The sequence below is a fragment of the Podarcis filfolensis genome (genome assembly GCF_964270895.1).
Source record: "Podarcis filfolensis genome assembly, chromosome: 18".
Lineage (NCBI taxonomy): Eukaryota > Metazoa > Chordata > Lepidosauria > Squamata > Lacertidae > Podarcis > Podarcis filfolensis.
This window is the reverse complement of record NC_139622.1, coordinates 7,412,332-7,432,345: the sequence shown is the minus strand read 5'-3', so window position 1 is coordinate 7,432,345 and position 20,014 is coordinate 7,412,332. Positions and strand designations below refer to the sequence as shown.

At 47.8% G+C, this 20,014-nt stretch overlaps 1 protein-coding gene and 1 long non-coding RNA gene across 2 annotated transcripts in view; one reads left to right on the top strand and one right to left on the bottom strand.

The window, feature by feature from the left end:
- Window positions 1-17,782, bottom strand: part of MLLT1 (MLLT1 super elongation complex subunit) — a 32,254-nt gene extending 14,472 nt beyond the window's left edge. Inside the window, exons 1-7 of the mRNA XM_083594656.1 lie at window positions 17,584-17,782; window positions 11,678-11,858; window positions 9,795-9,877; window positions 7,459-7,602; window positions 6,579-6,704; window positions 3,955-4,506; window positions 1,378-1,465 (exon numbers count right to left, since the gene is read on the bottom strand). Coding sequence (XP_083450782.1) covers window positions 1,378-1,465; window positions 3,955-4,506; window positions 6,579-6,704; window positions 7,459-7,602; window positions 9,795-9,877; window positions 11,678-11,858; window positions 17,584-17,595 — 1,186 coding nt within the window. The 5' untranslated portion in view covers window positions 17,596-17,782. The remainder of the gene's footprint in view (window positions 1-1,377; window positions 1,466-3,954; window positions 4,507-6,578; window positions 6,705-7,458; window positions 7,603-9,794; window positions 9,878-11,677; window positions 11,859-17,583) is intronic.
- Window positions 1-20,014, top strand: part of LOC310753656 — a 198,551-nt gene that overhangs the window by 1,991 nt on the left and 176,546 nt on the right. The window lies entirely within an intron of this gene.

Below are 20,014 nucleotides of genomic sequence, written 5' to 3'. Positions count from 1 at the left end.
AACACGCAACTATCTGCTTCCCAAGTAACCAGAGATGAACAATTTGAGGAGCTCGACACCTGCAACATCTGGCCAAAGCAGAATATTCTCTCCCCCCCCAGCCGTATTACTGCACCCAATTGCGGTGAAATTGTGCCAGGTGGAAAGGATATAGGTGAAGCGAGTCAAGCACACCATGGCTAACTTTGCAAATCAGTTCCTGCCCTAGCAGTGTTTTGCTAGCCTAACATGGCCTTTTTTGCGAAGGGAGGTGGAAAAAGCAGCAACTTCTCTAAAGATTCCCTCAGGCGAGCAGTTATTTTTGCAACTCTTCGATGTCCGGCCATGCTGACTGAAACATCGGGTCCCACAGGGTTGGAGGAGGCTGGTCTCTGCTGGCGGCAGCTCTCTGGGGTTTTCGGGGAACTGGTGAGGCTGCCGCGTTTATGTCTAGCCAAGTGGCACGACTTTCTACAGCGGCGGTATTTTAAAAAAGGAAGCTGCTTAACTAAAGGCACAGGAAAACCTTGACAAGGGCTGATGTAAGTCAAGAGACTGAGCTGGAAAACTGGAAGCGCCCAGTTTAGTCCCCCTTAGGTGGCCCAGGGCAAGTGACTCTCTCTCAGCCTCAGTTGGTGCTGAACTACTTCGCATGGTTGTGCTAAAAGATGGCTGATGTAGGTGGATGTAGTTCAGCACCAACTGAGGCTGAAAGAGAATGACTTGCCCTGGGCCACCTGTTGTTGTTTAGTGGTGTCCGATTCTTCGTGACCCCCTGGACTAGAGCACACCAGGCCCTCCTGTCTTCCACTGCCTCCCGCAGTTTGGTCAAACTCATGCTGGTAGCTTCGAGAACACTGTCCCACCATCTCGTCCTCTGTCGTCCCCATCTCCTTGTGCCCTCCATCTTTCCCAACATCAGGGTCTTTTCCAGGGAGTCTTCTCTTCTCATGAGGTAGCCAAAGTCTTGGAGCCTCAGCTTCAGGATCTGTCCTTCTAGTGAGCACTCAGGGCTGATTTCCTTAAGAATGGATAGGTTTGATCTTCTTGCAGTCCATGGGACTCTCAAGAGTCTCCTCCAGCACCAGAATTCAAAAGCATCAATTCTTTGGCAATCAGCCTTCTTTATGGTCCACTGGACCACCTAAGGGGACCTACACTGGACGCTTCCAGTTTTCCAGCTCAGTCACTTGACTGACATCAGCCCTTGTCAAGATTTTCTGTGCCTTTAGCTAAGTGCTTTCAACATTCAGGAAGCACAATGCTGAGTGCCAGGTTTTATGAACCGGTGGCTATTATTGGGCCAGCATGACAAACAAAAACCTCACACTTGGGGGGGAGGCATCGTAGGCTTAATTGACACCAAGACTCACGTGAGATTTCCAAACAGCAACGCACCTTGGCTGTGGTTCTGAGATGGCTCGAAATCAGAGTCGGAGCTGGAGTCGGAGCTGGAGCTGGAGTTGGAAGGGCTGGATGGGGCAGACTTCAGTCGGCACAGAGAAAGGAAGAAGGAAGAGAGAGAATTAATTTCAACCCTTGGGTCCGTATAGCGGAATGGCAGAAAGAGAGAGATGGCAGCCCAGCCCAGCCCAGCCCCATTTCTTTTATTTCCCATGGAAGGTTCTTCAGTTTTGTCCTTTAGTAACCAAGAGGATTACCGTATTTTTTGCTCCATAAGACGCACCTGACCATAAGACGCACCTAGTTTTTAGAGGGGGAAAGCAAGAAAAAAAAAATTCTGCGCAGAGCATGTAAGCGGCTCCTGCTTTTCTTGCTTTTCCGTCGCTCCTCCCGCTTCACCGAGAAGCCAGCAGAGCAAGAACCTCTTGTTCTGCTGGCTTCCCAGCAAAGCGGGATGAGGGACGAATGGGAGCCCTTACAAGGGAGCGCTGAGCAGAGCCTGGCTGCGGCTCTTGCTGGCTTTTCTGGGAGGTGTGGGAAGGGACAGAGGGCAGCCTGTCAGTCCCTTCTCCCACCTCGCGGAAAAGCCCCCAAGAGCCGCACACACGCTAGGCGCGGCTCTTTAAAGGGAGCGCTAAGCAGAGCCTCCCACCTGCTTTCGCTCTATAAGACGCACACACATTTCCCCTTACTTTTTAGGAGGGAAAAGGTGCGTCTTATGGAGCGAAAAATACGGCACACCACAGACTTGGAAGTCTGGTCAACCTTCTTCTCAGGACTTAAGAAAGACAGGGATAAGTTGGATCCTCATGTTGTTTGGGGGGACGACAGCTGTAATAGGATTTTCTATACTGCCCTTCATCTGAGGATCACAGGGCAATTTACAGTATAGAAACACAAAAATACAAAGCACAGTAACAAACAGAAACAATACCCACCCCCACTTTAAAAGGCCAGATTGTTTTACAGTGGTACCTCGGGTTACATACGCTTCAGGTTACAGACGCCGCTAACCCAGAAATAGTGCTTCAGGTTAAGAACTTTGCTTCAGGATGAGAACAGAAATCGTGCTCCGGCGGCGCGGCAGCAGCAGGAGACCCCATTAGCTAAAGTGGTGCTTCAGGTTAAAAACAGTTTCAGGTTAAGAACGGACCTCTGGAACGAATTAAGTACTTCACCCGAGGTACCACTGTATTAGCCAAAGGCCTGGGTATACCTAATACCTTGCATCTCTGCATTTCAAGACTTCCTGAGTTTCTTTGAGCTGTGATACTCTCAGTCATGGGTAGGCAAACTAAGGCCCGGGGGCCGGATCTGGCCCAATCGCCTTCTAAACCCAGCCCGCAGATGGTCCAGGAATCAGCGTGTTTTTACAGGAGTAGAATGTACGCTTTTATTTAAAATGCATCTCTGGGTTATTTGTGGGGCATAGGAATTCATTCATTCCTCCCCCCCAAAAAATATAGTGCAGCCCCCCCAAGGTCTGAGGGACAGTGGTTTGGCCCCCTGCTGAAAAAGTTTGCTGACCCCTGCTCTCAGTACATGGCATTTGAGGCATCCTAACTTTCATTGCTGGGACGCGGGTGGCGCTGTAGGTTAAACCACAGAGCCTAGGACTTGCTGATCAGAAGGTTGGTGGTTCGAATCCCCGTGACGGGGTGAGCTCCTGTTGCTCGGTCCCTGCTCCTGCCAACCTAGCAGTTCGAAAGCACGTCAAAGTGCAAGTAGATAAATAGGTACCACTCCGGCGGGAAGGTAAACGACTGCAATGCGGTCTACGTGGGGTTACCTTTGAAGGTGACCCGGAAACTACAACTAATCCAGAACGCGGCAGCTAGACTGGGGACTGGGAGCGGCCGCCGAGACCATATAACACCGGTCTTGAAAGACCTACATTGGCTCCCAGTACGTTTCCGAGCACAATTCAAAGTGTTGGTGTTGACCTTTAAAGCCCTAAACGGCCTCGGTCCAGTATGTCTGAAGGAGCGTCTCCTCCCCCATCGTTCTGCCCAGACACTGAGGTCCAGCTCCGAGGGCCTTCTGGCGGTTCCCTCACTGCGAGAGGCCAAGTTACAGGGAAGCAGGCAGAGGGCCTTCTCGGTGGTGGCGCCCGCCCTGTGGAACGCCCTCCCATCAGATGTCAAAGCGATAAACAACTACCTGACATTCAGAAGACATCTGAAGGCAGCCCTGTTCAGGGAAGTTTTTAATATGTGACGTTTTAGTGTATTTTTCATCTTTGTTGGAAGCTGCCCAGAGTGGCTGGGGAAACCCAGCCAGATGGGCGGGGTACAAATAATAAATTATTATTATTATTATTATTATTATTATTATTATTATTACATTGTACCTCACCTCTAGGGTTTCCCTGCATTCTGAAAAACTTTTACGAATCCTAAGAAGAAATGTCAGCAGGACTAGAGGGCAGAGAAGGCAGGTGCAGGAATGAAACTCAACAAGAGCTCCAGGTCCAAACAGTCTGTCTTCAGCATGGGTTGTATTTAATCGCCTACACTCAGCAGACGCCATACAGCGCAGCCCTGCCTGAAGGGAAGAGAGCAAGCCCCTCACCTCTGACTTCAGAGAAGCTTCATCCTCGGAATTGGAGTCCTCTGCCACCGCCACCTCCATGGGTTTTTTGATCGCCTTCGTTTCAGTCTCCGTTTTCATCTTCTCCACTTTGGCGCTCGGCTTCTCCTTGGCTGGCTTCTTCTCGGCGTAAGACGAAGTCCGAGGGGACGTTGCCGGGACGGTCTTGGCTCCTTTGGAGCTGCTCTTCTTCGGCTTCTTAGCGCTGGGTTTTGGAGACTCCACCGTAGAGGGCCTTTTGCTGGAAGGCTTCATGTCTGGCGCTGGAGGACCACCCTTTGGTGACGTGTTCTCCAGCTTGGGCTCCTTCAGAGCCAGCTTGGGCTCCTTGAAAGCAGCTTTCGGGAGGGTCTTCTCCTCCTTGGGCACCTTGTTCTCAGTGGGTTTCCTGGAGGAGTCCTTCACAGGTTTACCCGGCTCCCTTTCAAGGTCTCTGGAGGAGTTTTTGCTCTCCGAGTCTTTCCTGGGCCTCTCGCGATGCTCTCGGGTGACCTTGTGTGGCTTGGAAGCTTTGCTGCCATCTTTGTTGGCCTCCTAAGCACCAGTGGAGAAATGAAAAGAACAGCCAAGTTTAATTATCCCGTCCTGTAAGAAAGGATTGGGTTCTGCGGAGAAAATGGAATCTTCCTCCAAAGGGAAAGCCACCATGCAGGAAGCATTCAGATAATCAGTTACCGTATTTTTCGCTCTATAAGACGCACCTGACCATAAGATGCACCTAGTTTTAGAGGAGGAAAACTAGAAAAAAAATATTCTGAATCTGCGCAGCACTTCTCCAGCAAAGCGGAAGGAGAAACGGAAGGGGCTCCATATCTCCTCCCGCTTCGCTGAAGGGGCGCTGTTCAGCTTTCCCTCTCTGCGCAGCGCCTCTCCAGTGAAGCGAAGCGTTCCTCCCGTTGCCCTGAAGAGGCTTCGCGCGGCTGTCCCAGAAGTCAGAACAGCAAGAGGGATCGCTGCTTTCGCTGCGCAGCTCTCCCTCTTGCTGTTCTGGCTTCAGCGATAGCTGCGCAGCCTGCAATTCGCTCCATAAGATGCACGCACATTTCCCCTTACTTTTTAGGAGGGGAGAAGTGCGTCTTATACAGCAAAAAATACGGTAAGTCGTATCTCACTGTGGCCGTGTTCTTTCAAATTCAGAAGAAAGCAAAATGGTAAACAGACAGAAACTAGCAGAAAATAAAACAATGGAACAAAGGGATAAAGGTGGCTGCAACACCCATTCATCCAGAAAGGCCCCTCCTTCCTCCATAGATTTACACTGGTCCAAAACATTTACACTGGTCCCACATTTTCATAGTTGGGCAACTCACAAGTTCCAGCAGGACCCCCCTTTTCACTACACATTCTCAGAAATCAACTCTGTGGCTTCACTGGACCACAGACCGAGAAACGTGTGTCAGAGGTGCTTAGCCTTGATTGTATAGGACGTTAATGAAGCAAGCTTAAGTCTCATAGGCAAGGTACAGTTTCCCAATCCCTGACTTGTGCTCGGCCTGCTGCAGGACAGCCATTCCCTCAGTTATTCAAGAATAATTAATACAGATCAGTTACCTGCCCCTTTTACATTTGCAATCAGAAAGAGACTCCTCATATTCTTTCCAATTTATAACAATGCGAAGATTGAGGATTCTGCAATAACGATTGCAAGTGCAGGATCACCTAGGCTCTCCTCTCTGGCCTAGGGTATCTTTCCCCTACTTCTGTTCTCTGCTACAGATGCAACGTATCAAATAATTAGAAGTCATACGTCCAACCTGCTACTACTGCATCCCTGATAGATGACTGCCCAGTCTGAGAGCCAGTGTGGTGTAGTGGTTAAGAGCGGTAGTCTCGTAATCTGGGGAACCGGGTTCACGTCTCCGCTCCTCCACATGCAGCTGCTGGGTGACCTTGGGCTAGTCACCCTTCTCTGAAGTCTCTCAGCCCCACTCACCTCACAGAGTGCTTGTTGTGGGGGAGGAAGGGAAAGGAGAATGTTAGCCGCTTTGAGACTCCTTAAAGGGAGTGAAAGGCGGGATATCAAATCCAAACTCTTCTTCTTCTTCTACTTCAACACCTCCAGTGACAGAGAGCCCACCACCTCCTAAAGCAGCCTGGCCCACTCTTGAATGGCCTTGACTAGTGGAGGTTTGCATAGTTTACCTGAGACCCAATTCTCTGTGATTTCCAGCCATTAGTTCAACTCAAACATAATACAATGTGGAGGCCAAAGGGATGCCGTATATTTCGCTCTATAAGACGCACCAGACCACATGGCGCACCTAGTTTTTGGAGGAGGAAAAGAAGAAAAAAAATATTCTGAATCTCAGAAGCCAGAACAGCAAGAGGGATTGCTGCGCAGTGAAAGCAGCGATCCCTCTTGCTCTTCTGGCTTCTGGGATAGCTGCGCAGCCTGCATTCGCTCCATAAGACGCACACACATTTCCCCTTACTTTTTAGGAGGGAAAAAGTGAGTCTCATAGAGCAAAAAATACGGTATATGTAGTGTGCACATAATTCTATGCCTCTTCGGAGGGCTTTAGCGTCTCTGCAGAATGGGAACGACGAAAGATTCTAGACCTCATCATTTTGGAAGGACATTCCCACACTCTTCCCAAGCAACTCACCTTTGACCCATGGGGCGGTTTGGTCTTTTTCGGATCAGAGAAGGCAGAGAGCGGTATTGTGGGTAACATGGGGTAGTCAGGACTGGGCCTGGACACTGTTTCGGCACCTTCTGGCATGACCACCACCTAGGGAGAGACAACTTGGATATTAATGCTGTTCCACACCTTTGTGCCAGCAAATTCCAGAAATCCCCTATCCAGTCATTTCCTTTTTTAAAAAAATAATATTTTTATTAAGTACAAATTAGAAAACATACATATTCACAACAAAAGAAAATACAAAAGAAAAAGAAAATACATCTAACCAAGGAAAAAGAATTAGAGAATATTTTGTCTCTTATCATATTTACAGTTATTTATACCTCTATAAAATGCTATTCACAATAAAGCAGTGAAATGGAAGATAAGATATCAGAAAAAAGAAAAAAAGAACCAAGAAAGAATAAAGAAGTAAAAGAAAAAGATCATAAGTGGAAATTTTTAAAAGTAGGTAAGTACTCACAATACATAGCTGTTTCCCGTCTATATTTATATTCAATTGTATAATTTCATCTTGTCCTTATCTACCTTAAATGAACTGTTGTTTTTTTAAAAAAGACTTCCACCGTTTACCTCACGCGTTTTTAATAATCCGTTCGTCAGAACCTCCGTTCTTCATATTTTCCAGTCATTTTATCATATTATCCAGTCATTTTCTCTGCACCACACAACAAACCTCTATCACCCTCACCCTGTTTCCCAGCCTAGAAATGAAAAGCGTAACCGCACTTCACAAAACCCATTCTGCTATGAGCTTTTGGCTAGAGCGATCCAAAGAACAGCAAATAGTCATTACACGGAGCATGCAAAGACCAGGGTGCATCTTGTCTTGGCTACTCACCCCACCAGCCCTGATTAGTTTTCGGCGAAATTCCTTGGTGGGGTTGTTGAAGGTCAGCTTCTCACAGCGCAGGTGGTTAACGGGCGGATTCCCCTCCAGGTTCAAGAAAAGATCGTAGGTGAAGCAAACTTTCTTCGGTTCCTCCTGAACGCAAAGGAGGAAAAGCCTCATGAAGCGGTTTTAACAACAATATATACCAACGCAGGGAGATGCCTTATATTGCGTCAGACTTTTGGCACTTCTAGATCAGGGTTGCCTATACAGTGGTACCTCGGGTTAAGTACTTAATACGTTCCGGAGCTCCGTTCTTAACCTGAAACTGTTCTTAACCTGAAGCACTTTAGCTAATGGGGCCTCCCGCTGCTGCTGCGCCGCCGGAGCACGATTTCTGTTCTCATCCTGAAGCAAAGTTCTTAACCTGAAGCATTATTTCTGGGTTAGCGGAGTCTGTGACCTGAAGCGTATGTAACCCGAGGTACCACTGTACCGACATTCAGCAATGTCTAGGCAACACGATGACCATGTACATATGCAACAGACAATCTTTATAGAATTCCTTCAAACCATAACAAGTCCAAAATGATCTTTGTCTCTGAAATCTTTCAACAAAGCGAGGTACCAGACTTTGTACGATGAAAGACAAGCTGTGAAGCTTTGTGTATTCAGCAAATATGATGTCCAACACTGAACAGTGATTCCGGATATCGACTACTGTTTCGCAGAATTCTTCGTCAGCGTGGTGGGAGGATATAGAATTGCTTCATAAACCCATCTTATTTCGAATGAATGTATGTAAATGAAAATATCAAATGCTGTGGAACAGTGCTCATGTAATAATGTAGTCGCTGCTCAGTGTTTAAAGATTTTCAGAGACTTTGAGACTAAAGATTATTTTGTACTTGTTATGGTTTAAAGGAATTCTATAAAGATTGTCTGTTGCATATGTACATGGTCATCGTGTTGCCTAGACATTGCTGACGTTCTCTTTGCAACACAGGGGTTTGTTTGGTCACTTATTGCTATACTGACATTCAGACATGGCTCTCTTTTCGCCCCGGTCCCTGCGATGGCTGAGAACAATTCTGAAACACACTAGGAAGATAGGCAACAAACGCAGAACAAAACACAGCAGACATAGAGGGCAACCCAGCCGAAACTTCAAACACAGGCTTGTATGGGAACAGCCTATCCCGGGCCCAAAAGCTTTTGGCTGCGTAGGTCAAAATGTGCACTCCGAACTGCACCTTCCAGGCACAGAAGTGGGCAGGGAGGATCCTGGAGGACTGGCAAGAACACAGCTCCATTCTGCAGGTTCCAGTTAGCAGCCGGACTGCAGTACTCTGAGCCGAAAGGTTTCCCAGATGGGCACTAGGGGCAGCCCTCACAGCAATCAGGCCTGGACTTTTATCTCATCATGGATAACGGTGCAAAGATCAGGTACCAACCGAAGTCAGAGGAAGGTTACATATTCTAGGGTGCTGGTTTGGGGCCAACACAATCTATCCACTGTTCTACCTGCTTTTAAAACAGGCACCCCCAAACTCAGCCCTCCAGATGTTTTGGGACTACAATTCCCATCATCCCTGACCACTGGTCCTGTTAGCTAGGGATGATGGGAGTTGTAGCCCCAAAACATCCAGAGGGCTGAGTTTGGGGATGCCTGTTTTAAAATCTGAATAGCAAGGCAGGGATCCCAACTTTTTTGGGCACGAGAGACATTTGGAATTCTAATAATCTGTTGTGGGCACCGCAGAATATCTATTTAGCAGAAGAAAAACTGGCAATGCTCAGAACCAGCCCCCACAAAGTCAAAATACCAACAGTTATGTTACATGGCACATGGCTTCAGTGGCTCTGTGCTGCAAAGTGATTGATACATTTGCTTAAGAAATGAAACAAACAGAAGAAACTGAACACTCCCATCTACAAAAACTAATTTAATTTTTAAAAGAAGAATTTGGGAGGGGCAGGGGGTCTTGGGAGGTGTCTGAAGTTGCTGTCGTGTCTGCGAGCAGTGCACTGGAGACCTCCCCACAAAGAGATGCAGAGATGTGAAAGACAAGGAGAAAAGAGGCAGATCAGGGAGGTCCTTTGCTTATCTGGAGATCCCATGATAGATCAACGCATGGAAATGTGCATGAAATGCACAGACCGTCTCATTGCTTCAAAACGAGCAGGTTAAATGATAACTGGACCTGGATAAAAACTTGGGCTGGGCCAATGCGGTTCAGCTACATTGCTGTAGGGGCTGGCCAGCCCACTAAGTCTGCCGGGTGCTTTAAGGGAACGCAAGAAGGGAGCCCGGGGGCGGCAAGGAGGAGAGATTGAAATGATACCTTGTTTTTGAAGTGGACTTCAATGGGCATAATGAAGCCAGCATAGCCAGACTCCTCCACTTTATAAGGAGGCTCTTTGCAAACTGAGAAGAAAAGCAGAAATTAAGTATTAAAACTTCAGGGCTGTTGGATCGCAGAAGAAACATACAGGTTGGCTAGCTTCTACGCTATGTAGCCTCAGGCAAGCTTCTCCTTCTTTGCCAATCTGAGAATCTCCACACCTACCTAGAGAATGGATTACAAGATCATGTTTGTGAAACACTCCAGAGTGACACACTATTGAAAACAATAACCTACTACAGGAACACAGGAAGCTGCTTTGGACCTTGGAATCTTGTTGGACCTCTAGTCCACCTAGTTCACCTACATGGGCCGGCAATGGCTCTCCAGAGTTTCAGAAGAAGAAGAGTTTGGATTTGATATCCCGCTTTATCACTACCCTAAGAAGTCTCAAAGCGGCTAACAATCTCCTTTCCCTTCCTCCCCCATAACAAACACTCTGTGAGGTGAGTGGGGCTGAGAGACTTCAGAGAAGTGTGACTGGCCCAAGGTCACCCAGCAGCTGCATGTGGAGGAGCGGGGAAGCGAACCCGGTTCACCAGATTACGAGTCCACCGCTCTTAACCACTACACCACACTGGCTTTCTTTCAGACAGGGGTCTCTCGCAGTCCAATATGGAGATGATGATAATGCAGCAAGCATAGCATCCTTGCGTTAGGCCAGGGGCCAGCAAACTTTTTCAGGAGGGGGCCGGTCCACTGTCCCTCAGACCTTGTGGAGGGGCCGGACTATATTTTGAAAAAATAAATGAATGAATTCCTATGCCCCACAAATAACCCAGAGATGCATTTTCAATAAAAGCACACATTCTACCCATGTAAAAACACGCTGATTCCCAGACCGTCCATGGGCTGGATTTAGAAGGTGATTGGGCTGGATCCGGGCCCCGGGCCTTAGTTTGCCTACCCATGTGTTAGGCCAACAATTGTTCTCACTCAAGGAGCAGGACTGCAGTGAGAAAGGAGCCATTCACTGCTGGCCTGCAGGTACTTCTGGCTCACTGACAGTTCAGGCGTTCGTCAAAACATGTGAATTCCGTGGGCTGCTAAAACCTACTCAGAGCACAGTCACTGAAATGAATGGACCCAAACAGGCCATGTACATCCTTTCAATAGACTTACTCTGAGTAGGACCAGCGCTGGATCCGACCCTGCATATGCGGATGGGTGGTGCAGGGATTCTCAAGCAAGCCACACACCCCAAAGCACTCCCATCAACAGCTGACAACAACCCCTGTGCCGACTGGGGAAGGTCTACAGGGGGTTTCTACTCGTGTTCATCTGATGAAGAGCAGGTACCCTTCACTGTTCTGTGGCTGAGGATGCCCCAACCACAAGAGGCATTTTGGTTGTGTTCAAGCAAACACAAGGAGAAGCCCCTGGCAGATCCCATTCAACGTGGGGGTGGTCAGGGACGGAGCATATCTTGGTGTTAGCGGTGGGGTATTGGGGGGGGAAGAGGGCAGGGCTTGCATGTGTACTCTGTCCCCAATGGGAGCACTTGTGTGCTTTGAAATATGCCAGAACACACCTACAGAGAAAGCTACCATATTTTTTGCTCTATAAGACTCACCTTTTCCCTCCTAAAAAGTAAGGGGAAATGTGTGTGCGTCTTATGGAGCGAATGCAGGCTGCGCAGCTATCCCAGAAGCCAGAACAGCAAGAGGGATTGCTGCTTTCACTGCACAGCGATCCCTCTTCTGTTCTGGCTTCTGAGATTCAGAATATTTTTTTTCTTGTTTTCCTCCTCCAAAAACTAGGTGCGTCTTGTGGTCTGGTGCGTCTTATAGAGTGAAAAATACGGCACACACACATGAACTCACCACGTTTCGGTTTAGGGAAGCTCTGATGCAACCGGAAGACCACCCTCTCCACAAAGTGCTGGATCTCGAATTGTTCTGGGCCACGCACAAACACCATCCAGTCATGGGTGAACCCCTCGGTGGTGGGCTTCTTCCGTAGCTGGGCGCGGTGCCCCAGCTCCAACTTCACCTGGACCGTGCACTAGGGAGGCAAAGGGAGTTATGGAATGAGGAAGGAGACAGGCAACATCTAGGGATGTCAAAGTCGGCGCAGCAGCGGCAAGAAGAAATACAGTTCCCCTGATACGGTATGCCTCATGGTGAAAGGTTGAATGCTGCCTCAGAGCACAGGACTAGATCAAATGGATGGAAGTTACAGGAGAACAGAGTTCTGTTGAACAGGAGGACCTTCTTGATGGAAAGAGTTTGACAAGAGGACCATTGGCCTTAATGAAGGTCTTCCTGTGGAAGCTGCATCTTTGGGGGATGCAAGGGGCCGGACTTGGTCACGTCTGCGAAACCTTTGACCCTCAGTAGGGATGCGGGTGGCGCTGTGGGTTAAACCACAGAGCCTAGGACTTGCCGATCAGAAGGTCGGCGGTTCAAATCCCCGCGATGAGGTGAGCTCCCGTTGCTTGGTCCCTGCTCCTGCCAACCTAGCAGTTTGAAAGCATGTCAAAGTGCAAGTAGATAAATAGGTACCACTCTGGCGGGAAGGTAAATGGCGTTTCCGTGCGCTGCTCTGGTTCGCCAGAAGCGGCTTAGTCCTGCTGGCCACATGACCCGGAAGCTGTACGCCGGCTCCCTCGGCCAATAAAGCGAGATGAGCGCCGCAACCCCAGAGTCAGTCACGACTGGACCTAATGGTCAGGGGTCCCTTTACCTTTATGTTGCTGAACAGCCAGTTCCTGGGACTGACAGGCGTTATAGCTTAGCAACATCCTGAGGACCAAGGGTGTCCTACGCCTGAATTAGATGGTCTGAAAGGCACCCACCAATTCTATGATTGAATGCAGATATGGATAAGGTGCGTATCCAAAGGTGCATGTTTGGAACTAGCCAGCATCTCTTCTCCCTCCCCAAAAGAACGGGTCCCTTGAGCTCCCACTGCAAGTAGTCAAAAGAGCAGGATTGGACAGGGGCACAAGCTGGACATGCACATAGCTGTCAACTTTCAGATTTGAAAATAAGGGATCGGCAGCCTCAAAAATAAGGGATCAGCAGCCTCACCTGTCCCGGGGACAGTCTACACGATATCTAACAATCCGGGATAGCAGCGGGAAGCGGCGCTGGAATAAGGGAATTTCCCGCAAAAGAAGGGAAGGTTGACAGCTATGGACATGAACCTGAAACACGTGCATCTTGCCGTGCATAGATACTTTGGGGGCATTAAGGTGGACACACATGATGGCAAAACATGAGGCACTGACATATTTATTTTACTTTCAGAAGACTTCCTCTCTCCTGTTACTGGCTTCATAGTGCAGACCTCTCACTCAACATCCTATTGTGCTCGAGTGTTGTCCTGCTTCCGTATCAGTCATGCTGAGCACCCTCAACCGAAACACAAGCATCCAGCAAGGTCTGTGGCAGAGCAGGGAAGTGAACCTGGGTCACTTCCTAGTAAGGAAATCCCAAAAGTATTTAAGAAGGAAGGGTACAGGTTGGTCTTCCCTTTAATTGTATTGTTGAAATACAGTCCCTGAGAATGAAAGGGCTAATATTTGTGCAGGTGTCAACAAATCTGGGCTCCCCTTGGTAACCTGGTGTTGTCAAGATGCTCCCCTTAAAGGGAATAAGAGTTTTCTGAAATGATATGAGCTCAAGGGCGAGCCCAAGTGTTCCAGTTACAGATAGGTAGCCGTGTTGGTCTGCCATAGTCAAAACAAAAAATTTTTTTCCTTCCAGTAGCACCTTAAAGACCAACTAAGTTAGTTCTTGGTATGAGCTTTCGTGTGCATGCACACTTCTTCAGATACACTGAAACAGAAGTTGCCAGATCCTTCTATATAGTGAGAAGGTGGGGAGGGGTATTACTCAGAAGGGTGGTGGGAATGGGTGATTGGCAGATAGCTGTGATGAGCCCCTTGCTTTTTCCTGTAAGACCTATTGCAGTCGTTAAGAGTCGTCAACAGGCTCATCACAGCTATCTGCCAATCACCCATTCCCACCACCCTTCTGAGTAATACCCCTCCCCACCTTCTCACTATATAGAAGGATCTGGCAACTTCTGTTTCAGTGTATCTGAAGAAGTGTGCATGCACACGAAAGCTCATACCAATAACTAACTTAGTTGGTCTTTAAGGTGCTACTGGAAGGAAAAATTTTTTTTGTTTTGAGCCCAAGTGTGTGTGTGAGCCCCTTGCCTTCCTCCACAGCCGAGGATAGGAATGGGAACTAACCCCCAAGGCAGCTAAGCTTCATATATTCTGCAGGAAGCTTTCTCACGGCTTTCCCAAGCATCTTCCATGTTCAACACAACACCAGGGACAGTCCTTGCATTACTTCTCTCTTTCATGCTTCAAGTTGGCCTGGCATCACAGAGAGTCCTCATGTTTCTCCAGGATCAGAGGAAAGGCAGAGAGACTCCCTTTTCGTGCTTGTGCCAGAACAAAAAATGTATTTACCAGGGGATCCTTGTATATGTGCAGTGATGCATCCAGAACATCAGTGTGTGTTTCAGAGAGGTCACATAAACGTACATAAATATGAACATTATTTGAAGAGTCCAAACAGGGGGATGTCCTGGTTGCCTTTAGGGCAGTGCTTCCCAAACCTTTACTTGCCATGGACCACTTGAAAACTGCTGGGGGTCTTGGCGAATCGCTTAATGGTTTTCTTTCCTACTGTAGCAATTACAATGTGCTGCATGATTTGTAATTGTATTTCTAATTGTTTCTTTTATTTCTTTTTCTTTTATGGTATTACGAGTTGAATTCTACAAAATACAAACTGTAATGCAATAGAATACAATATAAGCAATAAAACTGCAGCTAAAATCAATATGATTTATTGCAGAAATGCCACAGACCACATGAATGAAATCTGTGGGCCGCAGACCAGAGTCTGAGAACCGCTCTAGGTGACACAGACATGGCTATTGTTTGGTAACTGCAATATCCACAAGTAACTTGCATGTGTGGATGGGCTATTGCAGATAAAACATTGCAAGGAGAATTCCGCGCATCTCCTCAAAACACAGGGCTTTGCAGTGGAGTCTATTCACCTTTCAGCTACCAGTGATTCAGGAGGCAAGAAATCAAGAATGAACCAGACCTCTATGTCTGGGAACTGCTGACACACAGAGCCTTCGAGGAGATATGAAAAATGGGCCTCTGGTGTTAGAACTGTTAATGACTACTTCACAGTTAAGATATCAAGTGGTGGAACAGCCATGTAGGAACCAGTTCATTGATAGCCAACAAGAGTAAGTCTGCCTCCTTATCTTACATCCAATATGCAAACTGTATCAAATATACATTTATATAAACATCACGTACCCCTTGCTACATGCTACAAAACGTTTTAGATAAATTAGATACAGGCTTACATGAACACAGAAGTATTCACATGTAGCCAGCTGTATGTGCTTGTGTGTTTATATAATGTGTATTCAATATAATGCATATTTCAGCATGTGTGCGGAACGAGCTGCCCATGTAGCCTGTGTTTGTTGATTTGAAAATTTAAAGATATCCAAAAAACATAAAATATAACGTGTGTATACAGACACACGTGCCCATTCTTGCTGAATACACACATATATGACATACAGTAGTTGCTGTCTAAATAACTGCATTTCAAATACACAAAGCTGTTATTATAGCCAGGTATATACTGATACACAGTAATGGTGATCCAGTATATAATCAGCTATATAGACAGGAGGTCAGCAAAGGCCTATCTGTGCAACATGGGCATGCAGGCCTAGTGGGAATGCTATGAGTAAAAGCTGTGAAGCTCCTTGTTTGAACACTGCCTTCTGCCATGAACTCAAAAAGAGGCAGAGTTAGGCCAGCCGTGCCTTGGGCAACCATGAGAAGTATGAAAACAATACTACTGGGTCTACTTTACAAAGCAGCTGCCTAGACTGCAACAAGACAATACGTGCAAGCAAAGCTCTCTTTCCTCATCTTATTTTTGGGGTGTACGTGCTAGTGTATATACACACAGAGATATATTTACATGTACGGTGGATGCTCGCGTTGTGAATGTGATCCGTGCAGGAAGCACGTTCGCAACCTGCCGCGCCACGTCTGTGCACGCGCGGGTTGCAATTCAGTATTTCTGTGCATGTGCAAAGCGCAATTTAGCGCTTCGGCGCATACGCAAGCGCTGAAACCCAGAAGTAACCCATTCTGGTACTTCCGGGTTCGGTGCGCAACCCGAAATCGTGCAACCCGAAGCGTCTGTACATGAAAGGGGAGGGGGCAGCTGTCTGCCCTCCTTGTCCAAGCATCCTCCACCCCCACCGAGAAAGGGTCGGGCTCCAAGAACTCAAAACTCCCCCAAGTCTCTCTCACTTACCCTAATTTTGAGTCGCAAGCTCCTCCCCTTCTCAGGGAGACACACCCACTTCCAAGAGTGGAAACACCTCTTTTCCCAGCTAATAGAATAGAGGGGTGAGCAAAGAACAGAACAATGGAGGTCCACAAAACACAACTGTGCCTTTGGGCGGCAGAACCAAACTCCACTCCCTCAGATATGGGCTGGGAAGGAGGAGGAGCCACTCATCTCCCCCAAGCATTCCAGTCCTTACTCTTTTGGGGGGGGGGGTTCCCAGCCTTTCGATGGAGCAAAGCCACACCCCCTTCCTGGATCCTGGCAGCTCCTCTTTCCATACTCTGGAGGAGAGGAGCCTGTTCCCTCCCCATTTCAGTAACTGGAGGAGGGAGCTATACCGTTGGGCAAATAATAATAATAATTTATTATTTATACCCCGCCCATCTGGCTGGGTTTCCCCAGCCACTCTGGGCGGCTTCCAACAAAACACTAAAATACAATAACCTATTAAACATTAAAAGCTTCCCTAAACAGGGCTGCCTTCCGATGTCTTCTAAAAGTTTGGTAGTTATATTTTTCTTTGACATCTGGTGGGAGGGCGTTCCACAGGGCGGGCGCCACCACCGAGAAGGCCCTCTGCCTGGTTCCCTGTAGCTTTGCTTCTCGCAATGAGGGAACCGCCAGAAGGCCCTCGGCGCTGGATCTCAGCATCCGGGCAGAATGATGGGGGTGGAAACGCTCCTTCAGGTATACTGGGCCGATGCTGTTTATGGCTTGAAAGGTCAGCACCAACACTTTGAATTGTGCCCGGAAACGTACTGGGAGCCAATGTAGGCCTTTCAGGACTGGTGTTATGTGGTCTCGGCGGCCGCTCCCAGTCACCAGTCTAGCTGCCGCGTTCTGGATTAGTTGTAGTTTCCGGGTCACCTTCAAAGCCAGCCCCACGTAGAGCACATTGCAGTAGTCCAAGCGGGAGATAATCAGAGCATGCACCGTTCTAGTCCATACTAATTGTGCTCGGAATGGTACGGAAATAATAATAATAATCCCTGCATCGCGAGGGGGGGGGTCAGACTAGATGACCCTGGCGGTCCCACAAACCCAAGGGTGACAAGCCACGCCCCTTTGGCAGCTGGCAGCCCACCCACGAGGCAGAGCCACGCCCCCTTCTCTGTGTGTGTGTGATGGGAGGGGCGTAGGGGAAGGCCAGCAGGTAAAAAGGCCCCGCCCACCACGGGGAGGAGCCAGGGCTCTGCGGCACCGCCAAGCCGCGCCACGCCCCCTCAGGGCCGCCAAACCCCGCCCCCTTTTCCACCAGGCGGGGGGCGGGGCCTGCGAGGGCAGCCAATGCAGCCAAGCCACGCCCCCTCTTGTGGAGCGGGAGGGCGGGGCGAGAGCGGCCCCTCCCCCCCCCCTCGCCTCACCTGATTGTCCATGGCTGGGCCCGGCCTGCCCGCCCGCCTCTTTCTCTTCCCGTCCTGCTGGGCTTTCGGGCCTAGCCTGGCTTCCCCTCAGGGCTGCCGCTTCTGCTGCTGCTCCGCCTCCTCCTCAGGCCGCCGCCGCCGCCTCATGGTTCGGGGCCTGCTGCGCCTCTCCCGCCGGCCTCTCCTCAGCGCTCTCGCCCTGCCCTCCCCCCCCCGCCCGCCACAGTCTCCTTTTCCTTTCCCTCCTGCGCTACAACCGCCGCCGCCGCCGCCACGCCGGAACCGGAAACCCCTCCCCCCGCCGCCGCTCCGGCAACGGGCAGCCGCCTCGGCCAATGGCGGCGCGGGATGGCCTCGGCCAATGGCGAGAGTGGGGGGGAGGAGGAGGAGGGGACCAATGGGGAGGCGAGGGGGAGGCGGGCGCCGCGTCGCCAAGGAGACCGCGCGGAGGGAGAGCGCGAGCCGTTGCCCTGTAACGGACGCTCGGGAGGGAGGCGGGCGAGGCGGGGCGCTAGTCCTCATGGAGGTGGCGCTTAGAGCGCCGCTTTCGGGAGGTGAGGAATGGGGGGGAGAAGCGGGGAAGTTGCGAGTTCCTTATCCTTTATCTTCGTCAATTTGTGTTATTTTATTTTCATTCATTTATTGTTATTAGTATTTATATATTTATTGTTTAATATATTTAATATATATTTATTATTTAATATATTTAATATATATTTATTATTTAATATATTTAATATATATTTATTATTTAATATATTTAATATATATTATTTAATATATTTAATATATATTATTTAATATATTTAATATATATATATATTATTTAATATATTTAATATATATATATTATTTAATATATTTAATATATATTTTATATATATATATATGTGTGTGTGAATATATTTATTATTAATCATTTATTATAGCCATTCATTTATTATTATATATTAATTTACTATGTTATTATTATTATATGTGTGTGTGTGCGTGTACCTCAGGTTACATACGCTTCGGGTTACAGACTCCGCTAACCCAGAAATAGTGCTTCAGGTTAAGAACTTTGCTTCAGGATGAGAACAGAAATCGTGCTCCGGCGGCACGGCAGCAGCAGCAGGAGGCCCCATTAGCTAAAGTGGTGCTTCAGGTTAAGAACAGTTTCAGGTTAAGGACGGACCTCCAACTAAGTACTTAACCTGAGGTGCCACCGTATTATTTTTATTATTAATTATATATATATATATATATATATATATATATATATATATATATATATATGTGTGTGTGTGTGTGTGTGTACACACACACACACAGTGGTATCTCAGGTTACATACGCTTCAGGTTACAGACTCCACTAACCCAGAAATAGTGCCCAGGTTAAGAACTTTGCTTCAGGATGAGAACAGAAATCATGCTCTGGCGGCATGGCAGCAGCAGGAGGCCCCATTAGCTAAAGTGCTGCTTCAGGTTAAGAACAGTTTCAGGTTAAGAATGGACCTCCAACTAAGTACTTAACCTGAAGTACCACTGTATTATTATTATTAGTTTCATATCTCTCTCTCTCTCTCTCTATGTGTGTGTATATTATATATATATATATATATATATATATATATATATATATATGTATACACACACACACAGTGGTGCTTCAGGTTACAGACTCCGCTAACCCAGAAATAGTGCTTCAGGTTAAGAACTTTGCTTCAGGATGAGAACAGAAATCGTGCTCCGGCGGCGTGGCAGCAGCTGGAGGCCCCATTAGCTAAATAGACACACACACACACAGTGGTACCTCAGGTTACATACGCTTTAGGTTAGAGACTCCGCTAACCCAGAAATATTACCTCAGGTTAAGAACTTTGCTTCAGGATGAGAACAGAAATCGTGCTCTGGCGGTGCAGCGGTAGCAGGAGGCCCCATTAGCTAAAGTGGTGCTTCAGGTTAAGAACAGTTTCAGGTTAAGAACGGACCTCCGGAACGAATTAAGTACTTAACCCGAGGTACCACTGTATACATATATATATATATATATATATATATATTGATTGAGTATTGAAAACAAACCTTCAAAGCGGAATATGAAAAGACCAAATAATAATAACAACAGTAACTGCAGCCATACTTTAATAAGAAAAGTCAAAACGCTATAAAACAGATTAAAACCACCTCAACTTTCTAGAGTTGTCTAAGCAGGAGTGAGGGTTTTTTTTAAAGCAAGCGTACAGAGAAAGCATCTGCCTGCAATGATACATACCAGCCGACATTTCAATTTTATTATTTATGCCTTGCCCATTGGATTGGGTTGCCCCAGCCACTCTGGGCAGCTTCCAACATATATACAATCAAACCTCAGTTGTCTAACTTAATCCATTCCGGAAGCCCTTTCGGCTTCCAAAATGTTTGGCAACCGAAGCACGGCTTCTGATTG